Here is a 23109-nt window from a genome sequence, read left to right as displayed (position 1 = left end):
ACAATCAACCGATCTCTACTTCGGTTTTTGAGTCGTATACTGTTGCGCTGAAACTTCGAAAAATCATAACTTCCTCTTACGAAGTCAGATTTAGAGGTTCTCTATATGCACGCTCTGGGTTTAACAACTACTACGACTTTCATTTAGATTACTTAGGCTAAAAAGTAATCTATCGAAAATTCACTTTTTACGATACGTAGAGTTGTAACGGTTTAATCGCGAAACTTTGAAGAAGCATAATTTCTTCATACGAAGTCGGAGTTTAGCGTTATTTATATGTACGAAATCCTTGTCACATAAACTATAAATCTAATTAAGGTTATTTAAATAACCTTCTATCAAAAAATTTCATTTTTATAGCTTATTCTATTCAAATAGCTAGCCCGAATCTGCGAGTGTTAGAGAACCCTAATTTGACTCAAAAAGTCAACCTTGGTAAAAAAGTCAAACATGATCAACTCCATCCCGCAGTCATGTCGTGACCACCCATTGGTCACGTCATGATTAGCAGAAGACAAAATAGTCATGAACAGCTAATGTCACGGCGTGACAGGTTAATGCTCACACCATGAGAACTACTTTGGACAAATTTGAGCATTAAGCTCTTAATCCTTTAAGCCACTCTTTAAGACTTTCTATAGGGTATTCTCTAACCCTAAGAAATATAAAAATCGTGGCTTTTTAGTCATGCATTTCCATTGCATGACTTAAGCACTAACTAGGTCATTAAGAAGAAAAATGGGATCAATACTCATGCTTGGAGTCTAAACCAACACTAAATCTCAGATCCGAAGTATATTCTTGAGAAAATGACACATTGATCCATAAAGTTGCTAACTCTATGGATCCCATACATGCTATCCCACCCAAACATGAAAAGAAAGGTATAAATCTAAGATCTAGCATGCACAATAGATGAAGGTCATAGCTTTAGGACTTCCAAAGGTCCAAAAGCATTGAAGAATGAAGAGGTAGAAGCTTGATGGACAAAAACCACCAAAAGATCTCTTAAGTCAAAAATGGAGGCTAAGAATATTTTGGTAGGAAGGAGGTGATGGAGGCTGAGGGTGTGTAAAACCTAGCCTCATACTTCTCTTAAATAGGGAGCAAAACAATGGATTAGGGTTTCGCCTAAACTCACGTCATTAGATTCTAACCCTCATGTCGTGAGCCTTAAAATAGCCATGTGTCTCATACTGAAGTCACGTCGTGAGATCCTACCTCTCATGTCGTGACCTCAAATTTAGGGTTTTCATTCTTATTTAGGTCAAAACAAATTAAAGGTTGAGTGCATGCATTAAATGTTACACACTGGCAACCTTTATATATATATCCTCTTCCATCAAATACAATCAAATAAAATACAATAGTAAACCCAATACAACCAAACCAAAAATAATACAACGTTTGATTTTGTTCATGAATAAGGAAGTGTACATGTAATCCCTGAAATCAAACCTGATGAACCTCAAATCAAATTTGATGGAACCTGAAACTATGATTAAGGAAACTAAAAAAAGTTGTTTTTCTTCCTGGTGTATGTAATCAAAACAAACCCGATTAACTTAAATCCCCAAATCAAACCTGGTTAACTTAAATACCCAAATCAGACCCTTGGGCCTACATCATCGGAATCTAGAATGGATGAACATAAACTTACCCCTACCTGCAACTCGGTCCTGATCTCCTTAACACGATCTTGAGTGAAATAAAATCAATTGAAGTTTTGAATAGAAATTTTCATGAAACAAGTATGATGCTAGCAGTGAGAGGTTTCGATGTTGGATATAGGGAGAGGTGAGGGAATCAGAAGTCGATAGACGTCAGTGACAACGCTGGTCGAATTACAAGGTGTTGATGATCGGTGGTAGCGACAATGTCTCTCTTATAGGATGTAAAGATGATGGAATGAGGAGGGTGGTAATGGAGGTTGCTCAACATGACATAGAACAAATAAAGAGAGAAGGGGATACAATATTTTTGAAAGGAGAAAAAGAAAAATAGGGTTAGGATAAATAGGGGTGGGACCGACATATTTATTTTCTTTAATAAAAATATGAACGATAAATTGAAAAGAAATACATAAGGGTATTTTTGTCATTTTAGGTGGGACAGGGGCCAACAACGCAATAAAATTGTGTTATCGGATGATCAAAGTTAAAAAAACAATAAGTTAGGGACCAAACGCGCAAATTAACCCTAACCATGGGGACCATTCCCGCAATTTACTCAAAAATAAATAAATAAACTTAGACGCGAGAAACACAATTATTAACGATTTATAAAAGTATCAATAATATAAATCTATATCTCCCATGTATAATATGAAACTTTGACTTCAAGATTTATACCAAAAAAACATTTCATTAAAAGTAAAATTTGGTTGTTTTCTTCAACGTTTTAAAGATTTTTACAAGCCATGGCCTTGAACATAAAACGAAAACATACAAAGGAAATGAGGCCCAGAAGTCCAGGTTGGATATTTTGCCCCCAATAACTTCCAGAAGCAGCCGTTTGTGTACTTTGGTTTTAATTAAATTATTATAAATAAACAATAAAATAACTTTATTTGAGTTTTAACTAGTTTTGTATTTATTATTAATTTTTTTAGAAATAAAAATCTATTAATTAAATAATACATAAAATAGAATAAAGTTTATAAATTTGAACTTATATATAATTTGTAATGTTTATTTCATTTTAACATCCAAGTTAAATATTACCATAAAAATAGTAACATGTGATTATTTTATTGTCTTATTATTTTAATTTAAAGCTTAATAAATTAAAATGTCATATCAACAAAAATACGAACCTTTAATACATGTTACTTGGACTAGGATCAGGCTTAACTTGGACTAAGAGCGGGCATCCACAAGCCCATCGGGCTATGATTGCGGGCTTCAAACCTGCTCCTTTTTAGAGGTATGTGTGAGCCTCAACTAGGCAATATTTGTGCTTCTTGCAGGCATGTTAATTTCTTGCGGGCACGTTAAGGACGTGACAGGTTAGGTTTTTCAGCTTACTTTTAATTGTTTTAGTTTTTAAATACATGAAGTATGATGCTATTAACATGAAATACATGAAAACGATAATTCTAAGTGAAAGCAAGATGCTCTAAATAGCAATATGCATTCATCTATCTGTGTATTATATCATCGTTTCATTTTCATCTATTTGTGTGTTATAGAAACAAAAATAGGTAATATATAAGTAAACTAACTAAAATGAAACAAATTATGAAAAAAAAAATCTTGAACCAGGTTGGGCTTTTAGACCCGAAGGAAGTCCAAGCAAAACCCACCAACCTTAACAGGCTGGTTTTAAGAGGGTGTATGCGGGTCAAGTATGGATGGTCGTTTACAGGCTTCTATTGACCAATATTTAATTGGGTCGGACATGTGGGCCAAGTCAAGCATGTTTTTGTGCATCTCTACATTAACCTATATATTAGGTCATCAGTTCATTCCCATTGTAGTGCACACCATCCCACTACTTAGTGGTAGCTAGTGGTCGTGGTGAATTGTGATGCAAACAACGGAAGCCAACGTCTAATACATTTATTTCTCTCTCTATCTCTCTATTTATTTCTCTCTCTATCTCTCTAATACATTTATTTCTCTCTCTATCTCTCTTTTTATCTCTTTGTAACTTTCTCTATCTCTCTCTACAATAAAATATATTTATTTTTTTATTTAAAAATCAAAAAATAAGAGGATTATAATGATGGGTATAACAACTTTTTTGTGGTTGTGTGTGGTGATGTGACACCCACAACTAAAGTGGTTAATGGTTTAATAAGGAATGGTCTTATTGGATAATTAATAGTATTTTGTTATTTCATGTAATTTATCTTAAAACAAAATAAATAAACTATATTACATGTAAAACACAAATGATTTCGTTATTAGATATGCGGTTTCTTTTATTAGATGGGCCGCGTAAACATACCCCTTCAAAACATTGATAAAAACCAATTAACCAACCATTAATAGAATTAAGTCATCGGTTTTTATTCGTGTTGTAACCTCGTAGTTAGCATAATAATATTTCCACTAAATCAGATTTTTCTTAAAGTAAGGTTTTCACTTTAGATAATGAGAATACATAATTGAAGTGTGCACGTCTTCACGCCAAAATGCATACAAACCAACATGTGATATGAATCAATAAAACTTCTAACTAATTTGCTAGGGATGGAAATTTTTATCGAGTTCATCAATCAAACTCAGTGAAATACACAACTACTGATCAGTGATTTATATATAGGTTATTATATAGTATAGCATGATGTATGAAACGGTTTTCTGTGAACTCCATATATGCAATGCTGATTTAACTAAATCTAGTTTCAAATACAACAATACACGTCCATGATTTCTAAGTTATTATATCATTGTTGTGTTGAACCCTTTTTTATGACGTCTAATAATATATTATTGAACTTTATCGACTGAATTGTTCTTTTTGTACATTTGGGTTGGAAAAGATATTTCTTTCATTCATTCTTTCTTTTTTACTTTTCTACACTTCAACCAAGGCAATATAACGCTCACCCTAACAACCGATCCTAGAGTCACCATGTCCCCAAAGCAAAAACGGTGATATTTATACTTGAAACTGAGCGACACTTCAACTAGAAAATACGAGTAGTAGCGATTTAAGATCATTTGAAAACTCAAACCATGTTTTCACTAGGGGTGGTGACCATCAACTGGGGCATTACAACTTCATGACTATCAACGGGACATTCAAGCAAACAGTTGCGACAGTTTGGACATGAAGAATGAGACTCAAACCACTTGTCTATGCATCCAACATGAAACTCATGGCTACAGTTTGGCAACACACGAACATTTTGTCCATCTACAAAATCTTCGAGACATATGGTGCACTCTGTAACTGAAATCTTGAATACTGATTCAAGAACACGTGTTGAAATCTGAGAAACGATAGATTTCTTAAGACCAGCACAAGGTTCAGATTCATGTTGTGATGTTCGTGTTGTCATTGTAGATGTACGTCTCCGTTGCATAGCGTAACGTATCACTTGAAACACTCCAAAAGAGGTTATGAATCCACAAAGCAACACGATCCACATAATATTGACTATAAGATTCATCTCGTTTGAGTTTGCAGTTGGATCTGTATCGTTGTGGTGTGGAGAAGAAATAAACGACCCATCAAGAAGACTACGGGGGTGGAAAGTTGTCATAGGTTTTTCTTTGTGGAATTTTATTATGCTAAAGGAAGAGAGTATATAAAGATTGCTTCATGTGGAGAAGAGTTCCCAGGAGAGTTCCCAAGTATATATAATGTTGGAGACTTGGGAGTTGTGAAAAAGATGCATAAATATCAATAATACTTTGAATGTCTTTTATTGGTTACGAATCTTAGAAGCATATCTATTGCTAATGTCACTTTTCCAACTGGATTGCAAGTTTTACTTTCGATCTCATAGAATTTATCTACTTTATTTCTTGAGCATCTATTGAAACCTTTAATTATTTTAAAAAAGTTTTTGTATTTTTCTGAGACTTTTAGGTATTCGAATAAAACCGAATTATTCAATTGGACAATTTGGATTGGATTATTCGGTTCAGATTTTTGGATTATTGGATGGGTTTCCAGTAAAATCGAATTATTAGTTTAGATTTCGAATTGGTTACAGTTTATAAAATTAAAATCGAATAGTTCAAAAAAACCGAGTAAGAGTTTATTATTTATTTATTTATTTATATTTGTTTCAAATATACATCTTTTACTTATTTATTAATTTGCTAAATTGTATTTTTAAATAGATTAAAAAGTATTATCCAATAAAATATTTCAATGTATATTTTTTAATGGCTCTTTATATATAAAATATTAAATTATAATACAATTTTTAATAGCTGTTCAATATTTTAATTTTTAATTTTTTTTTTCCTCTGAAGCTTATGTGAAGACACAAACCCGAAGTACCCATGGGTTGGGCTTTGCGTCTTCACAGAGACGAAAGAAGACGGAGGAAGTGATTGATTGAATGCTTTTTTGATCGTTAAGCACGTTGGTTTTTCCTTTTAATCCATCAAAAAAAAAAAAGGATGAACCCGTTTTACAGTAATCCGGTGAAAAAGACGAAGAAAACCGGGTGGAAAATTTATATGATTTAATTCAACTTACATATTTGGTCCTTGAGATTCTACCATTTAATCTTATTATACTCTTTCATTTTTATTTGAATTATGTTAAACCCTTAACTATATATAATTAATTATATTTATTTAATTTTAAAAATTAACAATATGTTTATTTGATTTTTTAATTAGTAAAATGATTACTTAAGTTTATAATAATGTTTTTTTTTATTTAATCTAATATTTTAAAATTAAAAAAAATAAAAAAAATGAATATTGTTAGTGGTGACCATTTCCTATGTGGAGTGGGTTGGTGGTGAATGTGATGTGGCGCAGAGTTGACACCACTTTTCCGGTGAGTTGGTCGTGACTACTCCCAATAATATTAGTTAAGTAAATTAAAAATAAAAACTGTAATTGTAAGGCATATGTCATGTTTGATCGGACACTACCCACATGATAATACAATATTTAAGATTATTACTTTTTACCAGAAAAAATTCAATTCAATATGGTTTAAAAATATTTATCTCAAAATTTGTGATCAAAATAATCTCTACCCATATATTGTATGTAAAAAATTTGTATCGGGTTTATTTTATGTTACTTTATTAGTATAGTTAATTTAAGACAAAACTACAAAATTGGTCCTTGTAGTATTCAAAAAATTTTGGATAGGATCCAAAAAGTTTTCAACTTGCATGGATGGTCAAAAATCAAGAATTTTCTTTGGTTTTGGTCCTTGAATAATTTGAAAAGACTCTTTTACCCTTTTCATTTGTTTATTCTATTTTCTTTATTAACTTAAGTATTTAAATCTTTATAAAATAATAAAAAATTAAAATCATACCCCACCCAACCCTATCACTCCATCGGTAACCCCCGTCCCTCCTTCTCTCTCTCTCTCTCTCTCTCTCTCTCTCTCTCTCTCTCTCTCTCTCTCTCTCTCTCTCTCCAACCATCTTCTTCCTCCTCACCTTCACCGTAACACTTTAACGATTTATTCTCCCCCAAAACCCACCTTGATTATCAATTCCAAAAAAGTCCTTTCAACACCCATTTGATGTATACAAAAACCAAATCAAACCCACAACAGTGGAAAACATTTATAATGCTACAACCCCAGAATTCAGAAGAATAACGTGTCTAGATTGAACATAAATTCATATTCTATGGAAATTCATAGTTAACAATCACTGAAATACGAAGACGGAGAATGAGAGCCATCATCAAGAACGATTTCTAGGATCTTGAATATGACAACTTGTTTTGAGATATTGAATCTGATCCGATAATCTGACCATCAATTTGCCGTTGTTTTACCTTGTATCAAAAGCTATGACTCTACTAGATCGTGTGGCTCACTGAAAAACCACAAAAGAATAAGCAAATGATGAGTTTCGCGGATGTACACACACACACTTAGTGTGATTTTTGTGAGAGGGAAAAACGCATCAATCTATCACCGTAAACCACCGCTAGCAACCTCTATTAACAGGTTTCATCCCCACCAGAAATCACCGTCTCTAGCGTTGTTCATCTTCTTTCCTTTTCTCGAACCTGCAGATCATAAAAAAGAAGATGAATAAGAGAAGGAGTCGATATTTTTGTGGGTTGCTAGTGAACCAAAATTCATACTTGTACATGTCGATTTGATTCACAAGAAGAAAAAGGCTTCAATTATTATTATTATTTTTGCAGTTGGAGTTCTTAGGAGCTTCGATGTGTGTGTGTGTGTGTGTGAGAGAGAGAGAGAGAGAGAGAGAAGACACTGGTAGGGTGAGGGTAGGATAAATAAGCCTTTTTATTTTTTAATTAAAATAATATTAAAACAAATATAAAAATGTAAGAAATAAATTAAGAAGGGCATAAAAGTGTTTTTAATTTTTTAGGACCAAAACTACGGAAAAGTTTTGATTTTGGACCTTCCATGCAAGTCGAAAACTTTTTGGACCCTATCCAAAGTTTTTTACAAACCACAAGGACCAAATTTACAGTTTTGTCTTAATTTAACTTAAAAACTACCGATTTTTTCATTTTCTACTTTTTTTTTTGGTAGTTTTAATTCAATGTATAAAATTTAAATTCTATAAAAAAAGTTTAACTTATTAAAAATAGACCAAAGGGGTTATATTAAAATATGTCATATTGATATTGATGGAAGACCAAACACTAAGAGTTTTGACTAAATGATTGAAAGTTGGGCATAGACTAGAAAAAAGGTGTGTGAGAAATAAGGGAGGGTCGAGGAGGATGAAAAATGTTACCCTTTTGAATTTGCTGTCCGGACGAAGGTCTTAGTTCCCCCATACAACGATTCAAATCTAAAATACGACCAAGAATTTTTAACGACTACTTGACATCCTTTGTACAAGTACTTAAGTTTCTACACATATTCACAAAAGCTCACACTTGATTCAATCAGGTAAATTAGCTAAGGTAAACTTACTTAATTTTGATCGTATAATTGGTTTGATTTGATGTACATATTTTGATCATTGTATTCTTCAAATTTTCATATAAATTACTAAATTTGATCTCAATGACAAGTTTTATAAAAAGAAAACATTTTGGATTTTGAGGTTAAAGGCCAATATTTAACTTTAAAAAGCACTTAACACAAAAACATGTTGGCTCTACATTTCTTCGATTTTTTGTGCCGTAATGATGAGTTATAGTGGTAAATATGTAAAGAAACAGGGAAAATTATGACAAGATGATTGAACCATGAGAGATTCATAAATCCGATTACAACTTCTAGTTGAAAATATCATGGAAAACAATAAGGTACGTTTAATTGTTGTCATAAGTTACTTCTCTATGTTTTATGTGTAATTGGAGTTCGATGAATTTATTATGATTTTTTTTAAGACAATGCATGAAATCTGTGACAACATAGACCAACCTGAGAAGATTGTCAATTTTACCCCTTAAGGATTTGGAATTTCGAAATATGATTCAAAGTTTGAAGAAACTAGACACACTAATATTTCCAGAAAACTAAGTCTCATGATTTTTAGGTGTTATTGACTTGCACGAATTTTAGAAGTTCGAGGACAGATTTGGGAAAATTGATTATAATAGCTTTTAAATCATTTTTGGTGTTCTATTAAGGACTTAAGGATTAACCCCAATACACCTCTCTGTTCTGATATGTAGTCTTTAAGTGCTTGCAAATAAGCTAAATTGACATTCTGTGTTGAAATATTAAGATTCATACATGCAGTCTATATTATACTTGTATTGTTGGAAGTGGTTATACATTGAAATCCATTTGTAACAAGTTCAATATGTGTACAACTATGAGTATTGTTGCAAGAAGTTAAAGTAAAGTTAGTTTGACACAGGGAATCCACTCTCCTAAAGCATCCAAAACTTGTAAACCAGTAACAGCTTAATTTCCACCATATCATAATTAATTTAAAAGTTGTTAGAAATCATAGGATTACCTTTTACTAAACAAGACATATACTGTAGATGACTAAGGAACAACTGCTTTGGTGGTATTCTTTTAAGATAAAAAGGTCGTAGAGATCAGGTATCACTTTGTCATAATGTACACTAGGTGATGTCAGAGGGTTTGAATTAAGCAAAACTGCTCTTTCAAGCATTTAGTCGAACACCTGGTGTGCAAGGCTCATTTCCCCCTTTTGCTATCATATTTAGAGTATCATAGTTGACCAAATAACTTCACAATACGAGCAGGTAAGAATCATTTGACCCATTGCATTTTCCACTCTAGATATATTAAACCTGAAACATGCAAAATGCATTTAAATTGAGCTTCGATGGATAAACCATGTACCAGAGGTGAGTATGAGAAGAGACCACCAATGAACTGATTTCTAGTTGCAATAGCTATGACTAAACACCACATTTGTAGATCAGTGGCATGATTTCCAACTTTCTATGCTTAAAAAATTGCTCAAGATCAAAACTAACATAAGTAGATAGAGAACTTCTGATGCATCGTAATAATTTTATAAAAGACTTTCTGAAAGAAAATAATGCGCAACTGATATAATGGATTGTGAATTGTAAGGTTCATAATGGATAGTCTGCATCGTAGCCTCCTTTTTCTGAATCATTTCTTAAAAAGAAAACAAACATCACCCAATAGCAAGCATTTTCTTAGAGCCGAACAAAACGAGATCTGAGAGTAAAGTTTGGAAATGATAGCCTTTATCTCTCAGTAAGCTGTTGTCGGAAGTCGGAGACTCTGATTCGAGATCGAGAAACCAAACAGATCCAAAGAGAATGAAGAAGAAGTTATCCGATGATCCAGGTGTCGCAATGGTGATTTCAGCGACGTTATGTGGTTCCGGCGTCATTACGATGGTTATGGTGGAGGTCCATTTGATGGTGATGGTGGCTGAGATTACCTCAAGAGATACGTAGAGAGAGAGAGAGAGGAGAAAAGAGATACGTAGAGAGAGAAAGAATGTCTAAAAAATGTTTTCAAATGTTACCATTTGAATCTCTCTCTCTCTCTCTCTCTTTATATATATATATATATATATATATATATATATATATATATATATATATATATATATATATATATATATATATATAGAGTCAAGATCAAATAAGAAGTAAATTTTTGGTAGAAAGGTAAGAAGTTTTTTTTCTACATATTTTTTTCACGAACATACAAAATGAATCATTAGATGATTCATTTGTAAGATGATTCACAACAAAAAATTCTCAAAAAAACATCTCGATGATTCATTTATACAATGATTTTGTTGTTATTCACTAAAATTATCATAAAATGAATTTTTTCTTAATTTACTTAAAAATGAATCATAAAAATGTTTTTTTGGGAATTTTTTCTTGTGAATCATCTTACAAATGAATCACCCAGTGATTCATTTATTTTGTTCGTCAAAAAAATATGTAGAAAAAAATCTTTTTACCTTCTTACCAAAAAAAATTTCTTACCGGATCTATATCCTATATATATAGGGTTAGAGATCGGTTGATAACTCATAGTTTCCCGAGAACCCGAGAACAAAAAGTGGAACGTTGGATCAAAAGTAATTCACTAAGGACATGATCGTTATCTTACCAATCTTATTTAATGTTTAATTTTTTGTGTTATTGGAAACATTAATAAAAAGTTTTAAAAACTAACATAATAACTCAAATTTTGGATTTTTTTTAAAATTATTTTCGATTTTTTTTAGAAATGGAGATCTTTTAATTTTTTTAAAGAAAACATGATTTTTTTTAAAATATTAAAAAACTGCAATTTTTTCAAAAAACAACTGCATTTAAAAAAAAGTTGTATTTTTAAAAAAAAAATACTGCATTTTTTTCAAAAAAGCTGCAATTTTTTCAAAAAAGCTGCAATTTAAAAAAAGCTGCATTTAAAAAAAACTGCCATTTTTTCAAAAAAAAAAATTGTATTTCCTTTTAAAAAACAACATTTTTTTTAAATATTGCAAACTTTTCAAAAAAAAAAAAAAAGCTACAATTTTTTTTAAAAACTTGTAATTTAAAAAAAATGCATTTATTTTAAAAAACTGTAGTTTTTTAAAAAACCAAATTTTTTCAAAATGACATTATTTAAAAAAAAAAACTGCATTTTTTCAAGTGCATGTATGCATATTTTTGGTACATTTATGCATATTTTTATAAGTACATATATGCATATTTCATATATTATAATATTTGTAAATCAATCATAAGAAAACTCATTTTATTTATTAATCTATAAACACAATACAAAAAATATTTTATTCGATACGAGATAAAATATCAAAAAAAAAAAAAAATGCTACAAAATCTTAAAGCGTTTTCCTGTCTTCGTGTCATATTTCCATATTTTCTTCAATTTATCATTTTTCATCTCTTCAATATTTAATACAATTTCTTCCAAATCTACAAGAAAAATAAAAGAAATTTATTGATGCAAAAACACTCACAAAAATACATATATGATTTACATGTGAATCACATGTAATTCATATGTGAATTACATATGATTTACATGTGAATCATATATAAATCATATGTGAATTACTGTGAATTACATGTGAATCACATGTAATTCATATATGAATTATATGTGATTGATATGTGAATAACATGTGAATCACATATAATTTACATATGAATCGCATGTAATTCATATGTAAATTACATGTGATTTAAATGTGAATCACATGTAATTCATATGTGATTCACTTGTGATATGTGATTCACATATAATTTATATATAATTAACTTGTGATTTACATTTGAGTTATACGCGATTCATATGTGAATTACATGTAATTTTTATCTGAATCACATGTAATTCATATGTGATTCACTTGTGACATGTAATGGTTTTTTTCTTTTTTTTTTTTAATATAAAAGAATATTTTTATAAAGTACACCATAATGCATTAACAAAAGCAAACCAAACCTTTGTTTATGACCAAGGGGTGGCCATTTGTTGCTTCTTTATTGTAACGCCCCGTTCGTGGAATATTTAATTTTGGGTTCCCAAGAGCAAGAGTAAGGGCGTTTTCGGCCCTTGATGTGGAATTAGAGTTTGGCAAGAACGGCTTATGATGGAGGAGGGGTTGTAAATTAAGAAGTGGGCAACAATTGTTCCTAAGGGGAAATTAGTAAAAGGGTCCCATGCATGCCAAGCATGCGTGCTTGTGTTTGGCTGGGTACGCCTAGCGTAAGCTGGACGTACGCCCAACGTAGTGAGGAAAAGAAATGCGGGTGCATGGTCGAGTACGCCCAACGTACTAGAGGTACGCCCAGAGTACTCTCAGAATCCCAAAACCCTAATTTTAAGGGCAACCACTATATAAGGAACATAAAGGTTTCCTCCTTAGCCTCCATAAGCACTCTCTTAACCTCAGAAACCCTAGATAACCATCCGACCTCCTTTGCTGGGTGTGTTTGGCCTTGGAAAGCTTGGATTAGCAAAGGAAAACATAAAGGAAGGAGGAGAAGTTGTCAAAGAAGGAGAGGAACGGCTGGAGCTTTTAGATCTAGAAAGACATCATCCTTTGGAGCCTATCTGAGGTATAAAGCTTCTTGCTTGGCATTTATATTGTGTAGATCAAGGTGTTATGAAGCTTTGACACCATTCTTGTCCTAAAAGTCCTCATCTTGTTGTATGTTTCGAGTTGGTCGAGATTATCTGTCCTTTCAGACCTTAGGAGAGGTCTTGAGTGAGAAAAATGAGGTCCCAAGGGCTGAGGTTGTTCCATGTGTGAAATAAGTAGGTCTTAATGGATTAAGACCTTGGATTAAGAGCTTTATGGACGTCCCAGGTGATAAAGTTTGAGACTTTATGAATCCTAATCATATCTGGCCTAAGGATATGAAGTTTGGACTTAAGAGCTTAAGCCATTAAGCAGTTGCATGGATTTGTTGAGCAACGAGGTTACGCCCCGCGTAACCTAGGAGTACACCCTGCGTAACCTAGGAGTACGCCCCGCGTAGCGAGTCAGTGCCCCGATCCCCATTTGCAAATCAACGTTGTATGCCCAGCGTACCAGAGAGGGTACGCCCAGCGTACTCCCTCTGTTGGGTTTTCTTTTTTTTGGGCCTTAGAGGTTGGGCTGTTATTGGGTTGTTGGATTTTTGGGCCGTGACTGGACATTATGGAAGGAGTATTGTGGACTCATTAATTATTTTGGACCATGGGCCTAGACCCATTTGGTGAGGTGGGCCCAATCTAGTAAATTAGGCCAATATTGGGCCTTGCTTCGGACTTTTGGTTTTTGGGCCATTAGTGGGCTTGAGAGCTTATCTAGTGATGAGCCTTTCATATTTGATTGTGGGCCTTAGTTATGGACGAGATTGATTTAAGGGTAAATTCGTCCATTTACCCTTGGAAGGATATTATGTTGGGACTAATGGTTATTTTTGCTATGTTGGCTAGTTCGGGATTTTCGGTGAGTCGGTGATTTGGGAGTCCGCTTTTCAAGTTTAGAGTTTCGACAATTACGAGGTGAGTTATCCTCAATATATCAACAGTGTCTAAGGCACCAAGGCCGGCCCTTTAATCGGATTGTAATCCGGGTATCGTTATTATGTTGTTGCCTTGCTATGTTTACATCCAGGTATTAGGATGGTATATGCTAGAGACCTGTTAGGTCGGTATCCTGTTTAGAGTATGTTATGATACGTGATCTGCTAGATCGGTTTGATTGGATGTGAATTGTTATATGATTTTATGTTTATGTGCACATGGTTGTTTGACTGGGGTTGGGTTGATGCAGGACCTGCTTTGTGTTGTAGGCCAACATACCCAGGGCGGACCGGTTATTCCGAAGGCCCAACAAGCGGTCTGGATAGGCGGTAGGCCCACGAGGGCGGACCAGACGTGCTGAGGATCGGAGAATGGACCAGGCCGATTGAAGGCCCGATGCGGGCGGACCAATCATACTGTAGACTCAGAGAGTGGACCAGGTGGGTTGAAGGCCCGGTGTGGGTGGACCAACCACACTGCAGACTCAAGGGACATGACTAGACTCGGAGGGTGGACCAGGTGGACTGAAGGCCCAATACAGCGGACCAGTCACACAGTAGACCCGAAATGCATGGTTGTTCTGTGATTTGTTATGATATAGCATGTTATGTATGTATGGTATATGTGGTTGGTATTTTGGGGGTATCTCACTAAGCTTTCGGGCTTACAGTTGTGGTTTAATGTTTTTCAGGTTCTTCAGGAGACCGTGGCAAGGCAAAGGCGTGATCGTACCGCTCCTCGTGTTTATGTTTTATGTTATGGTTCTGGGAATACTCTGATAATAAATGTATTGAAAACCTTTTTGTAATAACATTATGAAAATGGGTTGTTTTTGAAAAGTTGAAAATTTGTTGAAACTTTTGGTCGTTACAAGTTGGTATCAAAGCCTTGGTTTGAGTGAATTGGAGGAACATTCGTGTGAATCCAGTCTCAAATCAGGGAGAGTTTTTAAAAGAAAATTTAAAATGGTTTTCAAAATAAGTAAAAGGAGGATGCGAAGGTACGATCAGCCGGAGCCAGTAAGTAACCCCAAAATACCATACATGATATTTGTTTTCGAGCTTTGATAGAACAGCATGCTAGTACTAGGCTAGGGATCTTCAGGATTTCATGATAATGTTGCCTGTTTTATGATGCCTGCTAGCCTAGGGTTTCTTTCTGTATGAGATTTCCAGTGTTCCTCTAGGAGTGAGGATTGAGCGCTTGTTATGTATGTTTGTCACTAGGGTGTTATGGTAGTACTTAATACAAATATGGGTAGGTGTGGAATTTAGTATGGGCTCGTACTACTGAAAGCACAGGACCCATACGCGTATTAGGGAAACCATGACCTCTAGGGTTGAGTTGTGAGTTGGTTCCCGGGTTGTGGGAAGTGTTTGAGATTTTGTGGTGTTTTTCAGTATGGTGGTCACGAGGCATGCTAGGAGCGGATCCGGGTCAAGATCGGGAGCAGGAGAAGGAGGTCAAGGCGGGTTAGTACCGCCCGAGGTTATTGGTCAGATGAGCATAGGCGAGTTGGATGCTAGGATTCGTGAGATCTTGGATGATGAGGTTGCTACGTTATTCTGGGCTGAGCTGCCAGAACTGTTTGGGTCGATCAAGACCGCCATGGTTGAGTATTTTGATGAGCGCTATGTGGCTCTCACAAAGACGGCTGGCGCGGCGGCTACAGCGGTTGTAGCAGCGGCAGGGGGAGGAGCTGGTAGAGGTTTCCAGTATCGGGACTTCGATAATACGAAGCCCATACCTTTGATGGAGTTCAGGGCCCGATTGTTGCTATGAGATGGTTGTCAGATGTAGAAGGGTGTTTCTTCACGTGTTCATGCTCTGCTGATCATAGGGTGAGGTGTGCTCTGAACCTGTTGAGGCTTGGGGCGAAGGATTGGTGGAGATTGACCACAGGGTCATATTCGGATGCACAAAGGGCTGCGGTTTCATGGGATCAGTTCCGAGAGATGTTCAACACTCGTTATGTTCCGCGGGTTGAGAGGGAAAGATTGGCTCAGGAGTTCCTTGAGCTGAAGCAGGATTTGGAGTTGGTGAAGGAGATCACCAGGATGTTCACTGAGAGGGCGATGTTTTTCCCTGAGTTTGCTTCGGAGCAGGCTCAGATGTCCCGATATCTGAGTATGCTCAAGAGGGATATCAGGAAATTTGTGTCTACGCAGAGGTGTGAGACCTTGTTAGAGTTGCAGGAGGCCGCCAGGCGGCGTGAGTTAGAGATTGAGTTACAGTTACGAGAGCAGAGGCGGGCTCTGGTGCAGTCGTAGCCGGCGCCGAAACGGTCTAAGACCGTCAATTCTAGATTGGGAGATCAGAGCAGCTACACTTGTGGGAAGTGTGGGAAGGGTCACACCCGAGTTTTTAGGTCCGGTGGTGTATGCCGCAAATGCCGAAAGGAGGGACACTATGCGAGGGATTGTCGGCAGGCAGCCCCGATTCGGGATTTGAGGATCTGTTATCATTGTCATCAGGTTGGGCACTTGATGGTCAACTGTCTACAGCTTGCTGCGGGACCGGTGTAGGCTCCAGCACCGGCCACATTGAGGATCACGGGTGGAGGTTAGGGTGGAGCGGAGCCCCCAAGGGCTCAGGGTCGTGCTTTCCAGCTTACAGCGGAGGAGGTCAGGGCAGTGCCAGATGCAGTTGCAGGTATGTTTCTTCTTGATGTCTTATTATTTTATAATTATTGTAGGGTATTGTTTATCTACTAGTCTCGTTTTGTGGTTTTCTGTATTGTATTCATTGATTTTTGAGGGTTATGTCATGGTTATGGGTTTAGTGTTGGGAATTTTGTTGGTTATCATTCATGAGGGTTTTTAGTGGGAATCTGGTGTTGGTCTGAATATCGGGTGGCATCTGCTGTCTGAGGAGTGGTTAGCTGAACATCGAGTTTCTTTTGAGCCCGGGAGGATCAGTGTTGATACGTGATTTGTGAAGGTTGCTTGTGTTAGTAGGAATCAGTTTGCGTGTAAGTGTTTATGTCGTGAAGGGTTGTTAAGGGAGGTCAGTGATGGCGACCGGTGGTTGATAGTCAGTGCTCTAAGTGGGGGAGAATTGGAGAATTCTCCAGAAGATCGATGAGCATGAGAGGTTGTTTAGCTGCGTGGGACTTAGTAGTGTTTTGGTCAGCCAAAAGCGTAGGTTGGTATGAGTAGGTGGCAGGTGTGCGGGGCGGGATACAGACCAAGGGTGATTAATTGTGGAAGGCCTAGGATCAGGCCGGGATTGAGTATGTGGGATGGAGGTAGAGTTTGGGACCCCTAGAGGGCTAGAACAGTATGCATGGGAGGATTTTCCCAAAGGAGTAACTCGGAATGTTGATTGCTAGTTGAGAGGTCCGGATAGACTGAAGGCCGGTAGGCGTACCAGTCAGCCCGAAGTCTCGGAGAACGGTCTCGCCAGGCTGAAGGCCCTGGAGGGCGGTCCAGATCTGCTGAAGGTTCTAAGAGTGGTCCAGTTTGGCTGAAGGCCTGGTAAGGCGGTCCAGTCATGCTGAAGTCTCTATATGTGTCGTTGGATCGGTGCGAGGAAATGGATTGAGTATGTCGCGATATGTTAGTGTTAGAAGGTCTGGCCCCGAGTATTGATCATGGTGGGAGGTCGAGCATGGACTTGAGAGTCTTCGCGAGCGGATCCAGAGTATGTGTGGTTCATTGGATAGCGGTTATGCTATTATAGAACGACGTAGTTTTGAGTGAGCACCGTGACACTTGTGGAAGTGTCAAGGCAGCCAAGTGGGTTTCGTTGGTAAGGGAAAGGAGGGGAATGTAGCTCCGAGAGGGAGTGTAAGTTCATGGAAGTGAAAGCAGTAGTGCAGAGTTATGATTAGAATCACATTCGGGTTGAATGGTTGCTGAGGCTCAGAAGGAATGCAGGGATGGAATCTCGGATTTCCAGTTTGATTTTGATTTATGTGGTGGGAATTCATCCCGGAGGATGTTTGGAGGTGTCATCAGTGTATCGGGTTTTCCCAACCCAAGGATGCTAGAGCCAGTTCAGTGTGGGTATGAGATTGCGGTGGAGAACTCGTAGGAGTTGCTCTGAGGCTGAAGCATGTGTCATCCTGTCAGCAAGAAAGGGAAACTTGGGTGTCGGGTTTCGATGGTTGTGTCTTGAGGAACCTGGTTCGGTGAATGCCAGGTGGTGCATTGCGGGGGTAGTTCTGGAGTAGAGTTGCCACAGGCTTCGAGGACGAAGCCTAATTTAAGTGGGGGAGAATTGCAATGCCCCATTCGTGGAATATTTAATTTTGGGTTCCCGAGAGCAAGAGTAAGGGCGTTTCGGCCCTTGATGTGGAATTAGAGTTTGGCAAGAACGGCTTATGATGGAGGAGGGGTTGTAAATTAAGAAGTGGACAACAATGGTTCCTAATGGGAAATTAGTAAAAGGGTCCCATGCATGCCAAGCATGCGTGCTTGTGTTTGGCTGGGTACGCCCAACGTAGTGAGGGAAAGAAACGCGGGTGCATGGTCGAGTACGCCGAGCATACTAGAGGTACGCCCAACGTACTCTCAGAATCCTAAAACCCTAACTTTAAGGGCAACCACTATATAAGGAACATAAAGGTTTCCTCCTAAGCCTCCATAAGCACTCTCTTAACCTCAGAAACCCTAGATAGCCATCCCACCTCCTTTGTCGGGTGTGTTTGGCCTTGGAAAGCTTGGATTAGCAAAGGAAAGCATAAAGAAAGGAAGAGAAGTTGTCAAAGAAGGAGAGGAACGGCTGGAGCTTTTAGATCTTGAAAGACATCATCCTTTGGAGCCTATCTGAGGTATAAATCTTCTTGCTTGGCATTTATATTGTGTAGATCTAGGTGTTGTGAAGCTTTGACACCATTCTTGTCCCAAAAGTCCTCATCTTGTTGTATGTTTCGAGTTGGTCGAGATTATCTATCCTTTCAGACCTTAGGAGAGCTCTTGAGTGAGAAAAATGAGGTCCCAAGGGCTGAGGTTGTTCCGTGTGTGAGATAAGTAGGTCTTAATGGATTAAGACCTTTATGGACGTCCTAGGTGATAAAGTTTGAGACTTTATGAATCCTAATCATATTTGGCCTAAGGATCTGAAGTTTGGGCTTAAGAGCTTAAGCCATTAAGCAGTTGCATGGATTTGTTGAGCAACGAGGTTACACCCCGCGTAACCTAGGAGTACACCCCGCGTAGCGAGTCAGTTCCCCGATCCCCATTTGCGAATCAACGTTGTACGCCCAACGTACCAGAGAGGGTACGCCTAACGTACTCCCTCTGTTGGGTCTTCTTTTTTTGGGCCTTAGAGATTGGGCTGTTGGATTTTTGGGTCGTGAATGGACATTATGGAAGGAGTATTGTGGACTCATTAATTATTTTGGACCATGGGCCTAGACCCATTTGGTGAGGTGGGCCTAATCTAGTAAATTGGGCCAATATTGGGCCTTGCTTAGGACTTTTGGATTTTGGGCCATTAGTGGGCTTGAAAGCTTATCTAGTGATGAGCCTTTCATATTTGATTGTGGGCCTTAGTTATGGATGAGATTGATTTAAGGGTAAATTGGTCCATTTACCCTTGGAAGGATATTGTGTTGGGACTAATGGTTATTTTTGCTATGTTGGCTAGTTCGGGATTTTCGGTGAGTCGGTGATTTGGGAGTCCGCTTTTCAAGTTCAGAGTTTCGACAATTGCGAGGTGAGTTATCCTCACTATATCAACAGGGTCTAAGGCACCAAGGTCGGCCCTTTAATCGGATTGTAATCCGGGTATCGTTATTATGTTGTTGCCTTGCTATGTTTGGATCCAGGTATTAGGATGGTATATGCTAGAGACCTGTTAGGTCGGTATCCTGTTTAGAGTATGTTATGATACGTGATCTGCTAGATCGGTTTGATTGGATGTGAATTGTTATATGATTTTATGTTTATGTGTACATGGTTGTTTGACTGGGGTTGGGTTGAGTCGGGACCTGCTTTGTGCTGTAGGCCAACGTACCCATGGCGGACAAGTTATTCCGAAGGCCCAACGAGCGGTCCGGATAGGCTGTAGGCCCACGAGGGCGGACCAGGCATGCCGAGGCTCGGAGTGTGGACCAGGCCGACTGAAGGCCCGATGCGGGCGGATCAGTCATACTGTAGACTCAGAGAGTGGACCAGGTGGGTAGAAGGCCCGGTGCGGGCGAACCAACCACACTGCAGACTCAAGGGACATGACTAGACTTGGAGGGTGGACCAGGTGGACTGAAGGCCCGATACGGCGGACCAGTCACACAGTAGACCCGAAATGCATGGTTGTTCTGTGATTTGTTATGATATAGCATGTTATGTATGTATGGTATATGTGGTTGGTATTTTGGGGGTATCTCACTAAGCTTTCAGGCTTACAGTTGTGGTTTAATGTTTTTCAGGTTCTTCAGGAGACCGTGGCAGGGCAAAGGCGTGATCGTACCGCTCCTCATGTTTATGTTTTATGTTATATGTTATGGTTCTGGGAATACTCTGATAATAAATGTATTGAAAACCTTTTTGTGATAACATTATGAAAATAGGTTGTTTTTGAAAAGTTGAAAATTTGTTGAAATTTTTGGTCGCTACATTTATCATGTTTTACCATGATGTAATATATATATATATATATATATATATATATATATATATATATATATATATATATATATATATATATCAAGTAATTAAATAATATGTTACAACACTATTCTTTTTTTTTTTCTTTACTACAGAACGTGTCATAAAATGGTATAAACATATCTTTTGTAAGTAAATAACGAAAAAGAAACAAACTTGAACTTACTAGTTTACCTTATATCATGAGGTGTAATAAATGCCCACTGTGATCCTTGTGCCAAAGCAAAATCCACAACCATGTCCAAGCTTATTTTTCTACTCACAACATCCTGCAATATAAAGACCATTAAAAGTTAAAACCAAGCCACTAATTGTGTTTTATTAAAAGAAATTTAATGTGGTACAACTAGTTATTCATGTAAAGTAATTTTACCATAAACACATCAAACTCATCCATAGCTGAAATGGAGCTTCTGTCATCTCATGAAGTGCAAGTGCAAAACATACCTCCTGATATACACCATAAAGATTATTATACAAAAAGATTTAAAAAATGATAGATAAACTTTGTAGATTATCCCAATGTATAAAAAAGTGGTGATAGGAGTCATTGTCACACCCCAAAACCAAGAATGGCGGAAACGTTCCGGGGCAGAGGACGTCATGTAAAGTATCACAACACAGTAAATGTAAATAAGCAAACAACATCATCTATTGCATTAAATATAAAATTTTAATACAAGCGTGTTCCGTACAGTTTTAGACACCAAAAATATAATTTAAATCAAAATAGTATGATGAGTCTTGAATACGCTCCATCTTCTCAAAAGCTAGCATCGGTACCTGTCTACTGATGACCTGAGAATACAAGTTATTTTGAAAGAGTTTATCAGCATTAAGCTGGTGAATTCATAAGTATTTTAGTGTCGAGGTTTATTATCAAAACGTTTGAACCTGTCGCAAGTATGAGTTGTAAATGTATGTAAGTGTTTGTAAAAGTTTGAATCTCTCAGAAAAACCTATATTTTCTATTAAAGTAGCCCTCTACCAAGGCTTAACTGTTTTGTATGCTCGTTTGATGTAAAAGTGTGTAATTTCCCAAGTGTAACTATCATTTAACAAAATATAGTTTGTACATTAAAGTTTAAGTGAGGTTATCACCAAAATGTAATGGGTAAATTATTGTAGTATGGTAGTTTTGTTTTATATGAAATACTGCTGTACTAACTACCTTAAACCGGGTTTATATTAAGGTATCGTGTGATAAATTGCACCATACTATCGACTGGTAACATCGACAACGTATAGTCGAAAAATAAGGTATGACGTTTGGCACCCGCAGACCTATCGGTCCCACTGTAGCTAGCAGCGAGGTGTAGGATAGTCAATCCAGTATAGATCTATACGCAAACTCACGCTCTCCCTCCAAGAGACTCTGGCTACAACTCGGGTCATGTCAATTAAGACATGCTCCCATACAGTGGATCACAATTGTTAACGTATTCGTGTATATGCAATATAATGTTACTTATTCTAGTATCGTTGTATATGTTCTCTTAGTAATAAGTATTGACTCCTGAATGAACTGACTCGTTGATCTAGAAATTGTAGTAGTATGATCCCGTGTTACCCCGATGGTAACTTACTAACGAGGTGCTGATAAGTATGAATATGGAAGTACTTTTATGTCAATACATGTATATATGATATATAACTAATATTGAAACGACCCTCGGATGGTCACCTGAAATTCCAGTAGACCACATCCAAATCGAGGAAAAGGAAATAGGACAGGTGGCTTTCCTAAGCCCTTTAAACATTATTTATACAGCTATACATATATGGGCATGCAAATTTATAGGTAGTAAAACAAAATTTACAATAAAGCATTTGATAAGTAAAAGAGTTTGTAAAACATTTTGAAGTAAAACAGTTTGAACAGTGATAAAATCATTGGTTTCCTAGATATTAATCACATGTGATTAATGCAATCACATGTGATCGAAGCAATAACTAGGAAACCAATGATTTTTCTCGGGATTCTCGGGAATCCAGGGAGTAAAATCGACCCTCGAGACTTGAGCAAAAAGACCAGAGCTTCGGGTTTGAACGGGCACGGAAATCGAGGCAAGATCGTGAGAGAAAGAGAGAAAATGAACAATTTTTTCGGAAAGGCTCGCATCCCTTTTATAGGAGTGCTGAACCGCCTCCGAACGCGGGGCGTACGGGCGTACGCAGCGCGTACCCGTACGTCATCGCTTACGTATTTCGGATGGAGCGGGTCGGATGGGACGGCAAGTCGGATAGCTTCGCATAGGGCGACGTGGACGATCCGAGGCCGTGCCCTCGAGTACGCGGGGCGTACGAGGGTACGCGACGCGTACCTCGGCCCTAGGCTGACTCCTCTTCGGATAATACCGAATTTTTAATAAAAAGTATATATAAATTATTT

General features: G+C 37.1%; 1 protein-coding gene across 1 annotated transcript; it reads right to left on the bottom strand.

The window, feature by feature from the left end:
* Positions 1 to 4678: 4678 nt before the first annotated feature.
* LOC145010159 (RING-H2 finger protein ATL75-like) lies at positions 4679 to 5215 on the bottom strand. Its single transcript, XM_078968733.1, has one exon. The coding sequence runs from the start codon at positions 5213 to 5215 to the stop codon at positions 4679 to 4681; it is 537 nt and encodes a 178-aa protein (XP_078824859.1).
* Positions 5216 to 23109: the final 17894 nt, after the last annotated feature.

The sequence above is a fragment of the Lactuca saligna genome, chromosome 8 (assembly GCF_052625555.1).
Source record: "Lactuca saligna cultivar CGN05327 chromosome 8, ASM5262555v1, whole genome shotgun sequence".
Lineage (NCBI taxonomy): Eukaryota > Viridiplantae > Streptophyta > Magnoliopsida > Asterales > Asteraceae > Lactuca > Lactuca saligna.
Note: the sequence above shows the minus strand (reverse complement) of the source record. Positions and strands in the feature narration are given on the sequence as shown.

What these genes read in the sequence shown, in the direction of transcription:
- LOC145010159 (XM_078968733.1), bottom strand. Translation starts at nt 5,215, where the DNA reads ATGACAACTTTCCACCCCCGTAGTCTTCTTGATGGGTCGTTTATTTCT.